Source organism: Archocentrus centrarchus, chromosome 12 (assembly GCF_007364275.1).
Source record: "Archocentrus centrarchus isolate MPI-CPG fArcCen1 chromosome 12, fArcCen1, whole genome shotgun sequence".
Lineage (NCBI taxonomy): Eukaryota > Metazoa > Chordata > Actinopteri > Cichliformes > Cichlidae > Archocentrus > Archocentrus centrarchus.
This window is the reverse complement of record NC_044357.1, coordinates 879,850-891,368: the sequence shown is the minus strand read 5'-3', so window position 1 is coordinate 891,368 and position 11,519 is coordinate 879,850. Positions and strand designations below refer to the sequence as shown.

At 38.2% G+C, this 11,519-nt stretch overlaps 1 protein-coding gene across 2 annotated transcripts; it reads right to left on the bottom strand.

The window, feature by feature from the left end:
• Positions 1 to 200: 200 nt before the first annotated feature.
• Positions 201 to 10,328, bottom strand: polm (polymerase (DNA directed), mu). Of its 2 annotated transcripts, none has more exons than XM_030742717.1 (11): positions 9,800 to 10,328; positions 9,380 to 9,551; positions 8,407 to 8,505; positions 8,150 to 8,320; positions 8,000 to 8,071; positions 7,496 to 7,616; positions 5,119 to 5,251; positions 4,832 to 4,934; positions 2,236 to 2,595; positions 2,042 to 2,125; positions 201 to 1,422 (listed from the first exon to the last, which is right to left on the bottom strand). In XM_030742717.1, exons 1-11 carry the CDS (start codon positions 9,994 to 9,996, stop codon positions 1,336 to 1,338), a joined length of 1,599 nt encoding a protein of 532 aa, XP_030598577.1. In that variant the 5' UTR covers positions 9,997 to 10,328; the 3' UTR covers positions 201 to 1,335. The 2 variants fall into 2 exon arrangements, with proteins under 2 accessions (XP_030598577.1, XP_030598578.1); XM_030742718.1 differs by having other exon boundaries at positions 8,407 to 8,499.
• Between the last annotated feature and the right edge of the window lie 1,191 nt (positions 10,329 to 11,519).

Genomic DNA, 11,519 nt, shown 5'->3' with positions numbered 1-11,519 from the left:
TAACCGAGTCGCACAGAAATACAAGAGAAACATGTTTAATGAACTGCAGCCTCAGTAGATCCCTCAGAGAAACTCAGGAGTTTCACATTTACAAGTAAACTATATCTTTTTTTTTTTTTTTTTTTAAATTTAAAGCAAAGATAATTTGTCCTTTCGGTTGGTCAGGTGGTGCAAATATCTAAATGTCAAAAATACATTAGAACTTTCAAACAACAGAAGCTATAGCTACAATACAACTACAGGAAGTTCCTGCTGCAGCCCACTGACAACTGAGAACTGAAAATTAAAAGCAACATTTTCCTCTCGCTTAGTCTTCTTTGATTTATTTTAACTTTACATTAATTCATATTTAAATCTCCCAAGTTACTAATAAAAACATTTTGTTCCCAATATTACATATTAAACATGTCATTACTGGCAAACTTAACATTTGAAACTATTTTATGTCATTAAAATAATTTGCCACATTGTTGTTTGAATTTTTTTACGGCTTTATTCAACAGTTTTTAGCAGTGGAGAGAGACAGGAGGAGAAACGTGGAAGACACGTGACAAATGTCGACAGGTCGAGACTCGAACCTGCACCGACCGCACTGCCATGCAGTATATATGGTCGCCTGCTCATGCCCTGAGCCACCCTGGTGCCCGATTTTTCATTTTTCTGATGTATGTTTATCCTGCTGTAATATTAATTTCAAAAGTAACAAAACTAACATCACAGGAACAGAAAATATAGATTAACACCTGCTTCATCACAGTGACAAATAAAAGCCGTAGATCATGCCTCATTTATGTAAAATGTATGTAAATTTTATGTAAGATTTATGTAAACTTTACATACACCACTGATTGGCATGAAATGTAGATAGAATTTTGCACTGCCCATAGGATCGCACATTTTTATTACAAAATATAAGAATATAAGCTGTGCACAGTTTAGAGCATAAAAACAAACAGACTCATGTTACACATGTAGCAGCAAATTCATGCCAGTGGCTGAAACTAAGCAAACACTGATATTCGGATGAAGTTATGTCATCTTGTTGAGTACGCACATTTAAAACATTTTTAAAAACTTTTGTTATAATGTAAAGTTTATGCAATTGAAATGATTCAGTGGACCTCAGTAAATAAAACTTCAGTGGTACCGCAATGAACTGTGTTCATGTGAAAGTTTCAGTCAGCTGAGTGGGTGCCACCTTTGAGTTCAGTTTTATATTTTCTTAGTAATTACATAGTAACTGTGAGCTATGATGTAGCCCGCACCACAGAAACATAAATGGCAAGAACCCTCCAGTTCTTGCTTGCATGCTCTGTAGGAGCTTATCTGGTATCTTCAAGCATTTCTCTCTGATGGAGGGATATACTCCAGGCCAAGATAAGCGAATATCTCCTCCTCTGATGTAGCTCTCAGATATCTATTCTGTAAGAGAGGAAAACGTGTAATGTGTCAATAGATTAAAAATACTGAGCTGCATTAATTTGAAGCAGAAAAATATGGCAGGTATGGCAGAGTATTTCCAAAAGCAGGTCCAGGATTCACTATAATGTGCTTATTTGTTCGTGTTTGTTGGAAATGAATTACTAAATAACTGGGGGGTGGGCAATTAATTTTCCCAAAGGCCCACATGAGAAACTGGAGGTGTTGTGAAGGGCCACACCAGTAAGCTTATAAAAGAATAAAATTAATATTGAAGAGAATTGAGTTCAGTTTATTGATGAGTTCAGTTTATTGATGCAGCTCTCCACAACACCCACTTCATACTTCATACTTTTTATTACTGACGTCTGAACAGACTGTTGGGTAACTTAAAAAAAAAAAAAGAGACCTTCCTTAACTGCCCGTTGCTTCTAACAGCTTGTGGAGTGATTTCTGTGAAAAGAACATGGGGCGTATTTTCTGCTAAAATCTAAATGATGTGAAGCTTATGCTCACTCCAGACTGCCTTCCTCAGCGCTCAGAGCAATGCCTTGCCTCAACAGTGCCTTAAGAGTCCTGCTCTCAGCCTCAGAAAACATCAACAAATGACATTTCTATTTACCTGCTTATTATCAAACACGGCATGGCTGCTCAGGGACATGTCCTTCTCGTGCCCAGCCCAACGTCGCAGCTCTCTCTCAAACAACTGCAGAGACAGTTGTTAAACAAAATTACACAACATGACATGAAAAAGCAGGGAAAAGGTAGGAGCCCAAAGTTTTTGAAAGAGGACAAAGGTCAGATGTGACAGATCACCTTGGATCCTGTCCAGCCCAGCACAGCAAAAGCAAACTGGCTGATTGGAGAGACCACCAGGTCCACCCTCACAGCTCTCCACAGTCTGCCTGATGCAGCTTTCATCAGGTAATCCTTACTGAGTTGGCATAACTGTGATTGTTGATTTTGATCTGTGTCTGCCTTCAAGTGAGGTCTGAGACTGTCCTTGGTTTGCACCCCATTCTTCTCTGGCTGTGTGGTTCCTTGTTCCTCCCCTTTGGTCAGTTTAAAGATGGAGAAACACCTTTCAAAGCGGTCCATGTTGGAGGCAGGTCGAGCAGGGCCGTCCTTCGATTCCAGGTAAGAGTTTCTTGTAGTTTTCTGGTACAACAGAAAACCCTGAATAGACAACAAACAGTTCAGGACAGAAACATCATATATCATATACAGTTGTGGTCAAAAGTTTACATACACTCATCGTGGGCTGAATAATTTGGGGCTTTTAATGATGTCTTTGATGTCTTTTTCCAGGGTGGAATGATTGTACAGCATATATCTTCAGACTGCTGGCTTACTTGTAGGATACTTAAGATTAGAACGGGAGGCAGAGCCTTCAGCTTTCAGGCCCCTCTTCTGTGGAACCAGCTCCCAATAGGGATTCAGAAGACAGACATCCTCTCTGTTTTAAAGATTAGGCTTAAAATTTTCCTTTTTAATAAAGCTTATAGTTAGGTCTTTACTTTACGATGTAAAGCACTTTGAGGTGACTGTTTGTTGTGACTGGACGCTATATAAATACAATTGAAATGAATTGAAATACGTCTTTAATGACTTAAAAAAACAAAAAAAAAAAAAACAAGAATTGGATGCACAATTTTGAATTTATTTTGAATTTTCTCCAATCCACACAGGGTCAAAATTATACATACAGACTCAAATACATACATACATTAAATCTTTTAAATAAGTGGTCCTCTAATGTCTTTTAACTTGACAAGACCAAGGACTAATAACCTCTCATTAGTTATTATCATGACTGACTACAAATGGTATTTCCTTTGCCAGCATAAAAAGAATGATTTTGACAGTACTCATTGAACTGCCCAATACTGAGAACAATGGGAAAGTCCAACAAACTCAGTGAAGATCTAAGAAGGAGAACTGTAGATTTTTCACAAGTTGTGAAGGTCTCTTGGAGCTATTGGAGCTAATAACTGCAGATTCCAGGATCATCAGTTCCAACAGCTGTATGCAAGTACAAGTTATCCAGATGTGTCACCACTTTGTGAGTGACTCATCCAGGAATTCATAAAAGAACCCAGAACAACATCTAAAGAACTGCAGGCCACACTTGCCTCAGTTAAGGTCAGAGTTCATGAATCAACAATAAGAAAGAGATGTGGCAAAAATGGCATCCATGGAAGAGTTCCAAGACAAAATCCACTGCTGACCAAAGAGAACACAAAGACTATTTCACATTTCCAACATTTTTTCTTTTGAGCGTTCAGTTTTTCTAGTGAATATCTGAATCAAGGTTAGCACAGGAACTAGTCTGGAACAGTCATAGCTAAATGCAATGGAATGCACATCCGGGGCATCTCAGGAGTCTGTCTCGCAAAGAAAGTCAAACATCTAAATGTGTTGGCAGATTATCCCATATAATTGATGAGTTTAAATGGTGACAATATTTAAATTGGAGTAAATAGAAATGGTGCTATATTATGAATGAGGAAGGAGAACAAAGAGTCACTTCAGAAAATAAATAAGATAGATAGATACACTATGTCGTATTCACTCACCCATCCAAGTATTTGAATTCAGGGGTTCCAATCACTTCCATGGCCACAGGTATATAAAATCAAGCACCTAGACATGCAGACTGTTGCTACAAACATTTATGAAAGAATGGATTGCTCTCAGGAGCTCAGTGAATTCCAGTGTGGTATCGTGACAGGATGTCACCTGTGCAACAAATCCAGTCGTGAAATCTACTTGCTACTAAATATTCCACAGTCAACTGTTAGTGGTATTTTAACAAAGTGGAAGTGACTGGGAACAACAGCAACTCAGTGGTGTAGGCCATGTAAAATCACAGAGTGGGTCAGCGGATGCTGAGGTGCACTTTCTGCAGAGTCAGATTAGCTTAAGAACAGCGCAATTCAAAGTGTTGCATGCAGTCGTGTAAAGCATGCCACCACTGGACTCTAGAACAGTGGAGACGTGTTTTGCTCAGTCCCTTAGTTCCTGTGAAATGAACTCTTAATGCTCCAGCATACCAAGACATTTTGGAAAATTTCATGCTCCCAACTTTGTGGGAAGAGTTTGGGGACGGCCCCTTCCTGTTCCAACCACCAGTGCACAAAACTTGGTTCATAAACCAGAACTTGTTCATGAGTTGAAGCTGTTACAGCTGCAAAGGGTGGGCCGTCATCATTTTAAACCCAATGGATTAAGAATGGGATGTTACTTAAATTCAAAGGCAGACAAGCAAATACTTCTGGCAATATAGGGTGTAGAGGTGTGTGTATGCATGTGTATGTGTGTAGACTACCAGTCAAAGGTTTAGACACATTTTACACATTTCACTTCATTTTACAAAAATGATTTCATAAACAGCTGGTGTCTTAAAAGTTACCTGTGATTCCAACCAGGAGACCACTTTAGGCATCAGTCCCACCTCTCTGCCTTCCTCTGGGTGGGTTATCAGAAAGTCAACATCATGGCCTGTCAGCTTCCCTCTGGAAAAAGTCCCACATTTCAATTAAATTGCTGGAGAAATGTTTCCCTGTCCCTCATATCAAATTTTCTTCTAACCACACAAATAAACAGGCATAATTCTGATAATATAAAGCTCATAGCTTTTTTAGGCTGTAAAGATTTTGAAGGTGTCATCAGATATAGAGTGTGATTTTGCTCTTTCACCTCCTAAATCCTCCGGTCAAAGCGATGTGTGATCCTGGTAACACAGAAATGACGGCTTTCTGCACAATCTCCCCAATGGCATTTGCTTCTGCTTTAGTGACCGGCTGGTTGAGGTCATTGTAGTGCTCCAGACCTTGAAGATGACAATATATTATTTTTGTAACAACTTTGTTGTTGCTGTTCAGTTTGGACAGGTTTATAAAGCTATTTCTAAGGCTTTGGGACTACAGTGAACCATGATGAGAGCCATTATCCACAAATGGAGAAAATTTGGAACTGTGGTAAACATGCACAGGAGTGGCTGGCCTACCAAATTACTCCAAGAGTGGAACAGCGACTCATTCAGGAAGTTACAAAAGGATCCAGAACAACATCTAAGGAACAGCAGGCCTTGTTTGCAGCCACGAAGTAAACTAAAATGTTTATGATGTAACAATAAGAAAAAAACAGTTCCAAGGCAAACATCACCGCTAACCAAAAAAAACCAAACCAAAACAAAACAAAGGCTTGTCTTTGGCAAACAGTCTTTAGGGAAAATATACTGTGGGCTGATGACAAAGATGTTGAACTTTTTGGAAGGTCTGAGTCCCAATAAATCTGGTGTAAATCTAACACAGCATTTCATAAAAAGAACATCATACCAGCAGTCAAACATGGTGGTGGTAGTGTGATGGTCTGGGGCTGCTTTCCTGTATGACTTACTGTAACTGATGGAACCATGAATTGCTCTCTACCAGAAAAACCTGAAGGAGAATATCCTGCAATTACATCATGCCCTAAAGCTGAAGCTCAGTTGGGTTATGCAGCAGGACAATTATCAGAAACACACCAGCAAGTTGCCTCTGAATGGCTTAAAAAAAAAAACCCAAAAAAATCACAGTTTTGGAGTGGTCTGGTCAAAGTCCAGACTCAGATCAGTTTGAGATACTCTGGCATGATCTTAAACAGGCCGTTTACGCTCAAAAAAACCTCCAACCCAGCAATGTGAAAGACTTACTGCAATGCCAGTGATCGCAAACGCTTGATAGAGTGGCACAACCAGTTAACAGGTTTAGGGGTCAATTACTTTTTCACATAGGGCCAGATAGGTTTGGATAACTTATTTCCCTTATTAAATGAAAAAAAAATCTTTATATAATTTGTTACAATTTGTTTGATGATCTGAAACATTTAAGTGGGCAAAAAACGAAGAAATCATGAAGACAAATCCTCTTTCACAGCACTGCACTTTGACACAGTTTGGATAAAGTGTTTAATCTCTGCAGTGAGGATAATCAATGTCTGTGCTTGTTTTAGAGAAGCCTTTCTTGAATTCCTTAAAAAAAATATTACATATAGAAAATCCTTTAACATAAAATGCAGTTTACTTTGTAAGCTCTTCTAGGCATCAGTTTTTGATTCAGAAGCCGTTAAACTTGCAGTGTTGTAAACAAGCCAAAAGTCTGGCTTTTTTTTTTTTGTTTGTTTTTTTAAACTACAAACTACAACAGCATGATGACATGTTGAGCTTCATCTGCACTCTCATTTTCTACCTTTGAAAAACACAAAACAGAATATTGTTCAAGACAAAAGTCTTTAGTTATCTACATTTAGATAAGTTCAAATGTGTTATTAGGCTACTGTTAGGCCACACAAAATTAAAAAGAACCAGACAATTTTATGACTTTTTCTTTTACTTTCAGTTTACTTTAAAGCCAGTTCAAACAAAATTTTGGGCAATTCAATAATTTTAAGTATTTTTGTGTTTTTTTAATGTGTATTTTAAATCTTTTTAAAGGTCCTGTGGCCAGCCTTTACAAATGAAAATAATCTGTTAATGTGCTTAACAGACCTTTCCATATGAACAGTTCAAGCTTATACTTCTGACAAAAGATGTAGAAACAAAACAAGACCCCCCCTGACACGCTCCAACTTGGGGGCCAAATCAGGTTCCTCAGTGAACTCTTGAACAACCCTGAAACTAGATTAAATACACTAGCCGGGCCTGCAGCACTTTTTCATAGTCTTCATTCAGTATTTAGTGGCGAGTCTAGCAAAATTCAGATGCGGATGGGTAACAATTTTGGTGACCGTTAAGTTATAACGATGTACACTCAATGTGACACAAAAACAAACGAAGAACATAACATTGCATTTGCAGGGGGATGATGAAATAAACACACTATATGTGAAAATCCATTGAACTGGGATTTATAATAAATCTTTTTGAAAAACATATATTGTTAATAATCGCTACATGTGTGACAGTGTTCCTGCAAAGCTTCATTCAGATTGGCCTGCCCATTAAGGGGGAGATAGGCTACATAGAGACATATACACACATAGATTATGGCCATTATAGTAAGAAGATCATCACATGAATCCCAAGAAAACAAACCTGCTTTTTGTGCTTGATTGAGTGCGTGTCCTGAATCTCGTAACTGTTGGAGGTTGTATATTCCTTCTCTGATCCATCGGTCAGCAGTTTTAGCTCCAACTCCAAAAATACCCGTCAAAATCTGAAATACATTTATTTAAAGAACAATGACAAAATTAATTATTTTTTTGCCTTTGTATGAAACCACCTTCCTGAGTGTATGTACTACTAACCCCTTAAAACCTTAGCTATTGTGGGATATTGTAACCTGAAAGAAGATCCCCAAATGTAGTCACTGAAGGGGTTCTCACATTCAAGCCCTGAATAACTTCGAAATACAATTTGAGAATCCTCTTTTGATGCTACAAAACATGATAGAATCGAAGTCGAAGAATTGAAAATATGAGTTGGAAATGAGAAGAACACCTGGTGATTCCTAAAGTGGACCTATTCTCTTTAGATTTTTAACAGCTGCTCTTTTAACAGGAACACCTGCAGCAGATGAGAAAATATAGCGGAAAATACCTTTAGTGCTTTGAACCGCTCTGACTGCTTGGTAGACTCAACCTCACTTGATTCTCCATTCTCCAAAACATCCTGCAAGACCAGAGAATTTAATTGTATTACTACATCTTGTTTGGGGGCGAGGCTAGAAAACTATAATTTTCCACTTACTTTTATGACTCTCAGTGAGTGTTCTCCGAGGCAAGGCAGCCCCCTGAGTTGTGACATGCTCGTCACCTGTGCAGGCAGTGCCTTCAACACAGCAGCAGCTCGTCGAAAGGCGACGCCTCGTCCATCCTCATCACTGAGCTCAGCATTTTCAGCTAAAAGCGACAAGGCATCCTAAGACAGAAAATGCAGTTCCATGACATATGTGTTTAACTAAAGTCGGGGATCTGTGTTTGCTGGGGGTGTGGGAGGGGGCATACGGTCAAGTTGGTGTTATGGTTGTCCAGAGTGGTCCGTCTCTGACAGGCATAGCTGGGTACAGAGAACAAAGCAACCTCTACATCATTGGTCTGCTGCTCCTGAAAGACACACATGGATTAAACTGAAGTCAAAGATGATTTTGACTGAGTTCTTCAGCATAACCTGAAACTATTGGCTGAAATTTGGACACATCGGATCCAAATGGGCATTAAAGTTAGGTGTGGAATAGATAGAGCAGTCTAACTTTAAGCTTCTGGAAAAGCTTTTCCAAAGCTTTTTCAAACCTATCATTCTGTGGGCTATGCTAGAAAGTCAGCTTCATGTCTAAACCAGCATTTTGCTCTAACACCTAAAATGTTAAACTCTAGCAATTCTGTCTAGAACACTGGTCCAACCCATAGCCAGTGTTATCCCAAAATGTTACAAATCAAATTGGTAAGGGACATTTAACCAAATACATGGTTTTCTCCCTGACCATGGACTTTCTTGCTCTGTTGTTCACTGTGGTCAGAGGGTAAAAACTCTTTCAAAATTCCTTGTGGTTCAAAAATTCTTCCATGTCACAGCTATTGTGCCCACTGTGCTCCTGGAACACTCACAGCTTTGGAAAGCCTCACCTTGACCTGAGCCTCATCTGTTTGAGGTCTACAGAGAGTTTCTTGGATGTCACTGGGCCTTTTTCACTAACATGTGCATACAAATGTTCTTACTACATACACAAATTAAGTATAGCTGAAAAATTAATCTGTTGCTGCCCCTGCACCAATTTTATTAAGATGTGTTGCTGCCATCAAATTCAAAATGAGTCAATATTTTTCTCAAAATGGTACATTTTCTCAGTTTAAACATTTGATGTGTTTGTATGTTCTGTTGGTTTATGGGATCTGCAAATCAATGCATTCTGTTTGCTTACATTTTACACAGCATCCCATCTTTTTCAGGTTATATTGGATGTGTAAAATAAAAATGTACCTGCAGTTTATGTCTATCGGTTATCACCACAGGATGGCCTGCACGCATACTCTCTGTGTACCAGCTGATGTCCAGGAGGTGAACTCCTAGGCTCTGTCCTCCCTGAGACTCCAGCCACGTCCTGACCTCAGCGCTGCAGTTATTCTCAGAAATAACATGTGTGACACTTTCACTGCGGAGGGACAACTTTTAGTACAACAGCAGAATAATTGTTTGGATACTGAAAATGATTAAGCAGGGTTTGAAAGAAAAACAGACATTTAAATTAATACCTTTGATTTAAGGCTGCCATGACACCTACATGTTCCAAATCATACTTGCCTTCCCATATCATTTTCTTTCTTTTGGTCAAGTCTGACTTTCTATCGCCTTATGTTTATTCTTAAGCATTTGTATCAGTGAATTTGGGACACTTCTTACCTGAAAAGTTCCTCCACTTTAAAGCCTTTCTTCCGTCCGAGTTGAGAGAGGAAAGCTCTTCGGCTGGCTCCCATTTTTCTTTCCAACAGGAACAAAACAACTTGAGGAAACTTGTTTGGTACTTCAGCTTCACTGTGGTCAGTACCAGTATTCCCAGTATCCGAGGGAACGATTTTTCTTCGCTTTAATGGCACCATGGAATACAACAATATGTAAATCTGTTTAATAAAAACTCAGTGGGCAATTTTGAATTTCACCCCGCAGTCAGAGGTTAATGACATTTATTTCCTAGGATGTCTTTTAAAAACTATTTCTCATAAAATTATCATTTCTAAACATACAGTACTGTAACGTACGTAAACTGACGCGAGTCACGTAGTGAGCTTTAAACTTAGGTTAGTGGGAAAGAAACCCACTTTCATCAGCATACTTGTGTGAATAAACGAAACCGGATGCAGCTGTGTAACTACGCCGGTTAAGGAAAACAAGTAACATCAGAAATCACTTTTTGCACAACACCGGCTTTCATCCAGCCCTCTGGTGCACTACCAAAATAGTTCCGACTGGAAACGATCGTAAGGTAATTTATTTATGGAAGCCCATTTAGGCTAAAACAACAGCAAACCGTGATCAAAAGTTAATAATAATAATAATAATAATAATAATAATAATAATAATAATAATAATAATAATAATAATAATAATAATAATAATAATAATAATAATAATAGAAGTAGAAGAAGAACAATCTTCTTTTCCTTCTGCCTTTCAGCCTATCCCAGCTATCACAGGGCAAGAGGCAGGGTACATCCTGTACAGGTTGCCAGCCTGTCACAGAGCCAACACCACTCACACTCACATTCACACCTATGGGCAATTTAGAATAACCGATTAACTTAGCCCCACTAACTGCACGTCTTTGGACTGTGGGAGGAAACTTGTTCCAGTGGGTCACAAGAGAAATTTGAGGTGTCATAAGATTTTTAATAGAAAATGAAAGAGGAGAAACATTGTTACTGAAACATGAAAACTGTGGTGAGACAGACTTCTTTGGAACAAAAGCCAACTGAAAAAACTACTGGTCTAATCTTAACATTGTGAGGTATTTTAAAATCTTAGAAATAAAGAGACACTGTCAAGTAAATATTTAATTCTATAACTTTTTAATTTAATATTTTTATTGACTTTGAGCAGTTTTTTTTAATCTACACATTATGTCAGTAGTATAAAAGGATATGCTATTAACATAGTTTACATACATCAGCTGTGGAGTGGAATGCTGCAGGAAAATAAATTTTTTTCCAGGAATGAAAGTAATGCCAATAAAAGGTTTTGCATGACCATGAAAAAACTATCAAAACATGAATAATTAAGAGTAAAGGAGGAAGATAACTGGGTGTCTCTTCAGAATGGATGGATGTGATCATGTGAACAAGCAAATTATAAATAGTTCAAAATGATCTGTACAGTACTGAAGTACTCATCACTATCGTTTACTGAAGTATGTTTTTCTTCTCCAAGCTCATTGCTGTGCTGGTGATGAGGATGATGGGCTGTCTGCATTTCCTTAAAACAACCTTTTTGACCTTCTGTGAAGTACAAGCTGCTACTAAAATAATCCTTATATTTTGAATCATCTTAGTTTGTCCAATTGCTTTTGAGCCTCTGAAAATTTGAGACTATGTAAAAAAAAAAAAAAAAAAGACTGTAATTCCTAAAC

Bases quoted from the DNA above. Each gene is read 5' to 3' on its own strand.
- polm (XM_030742717.1), bottom strand. From the start codon at position 9,996: ATGGTGCCATTAAAGCGAAGAAAAATCGTTCCCTCGGATACTGGGAAT. The intron at 8,506-9,379 runs GTACATTTTTAT...TGTGTCTTTCAG, and splicing joins CCGATAGACATAAACTGCAG to GAGCAGCAGACCAATGATGT. The intron at 4,935-5,118 runs GTGAAAGAGCAA...GACTTTTTCCAG, and splicing joins TTGACCGGAGGATTTAGGAG to AGGGAAGCTGACAGGCCATG.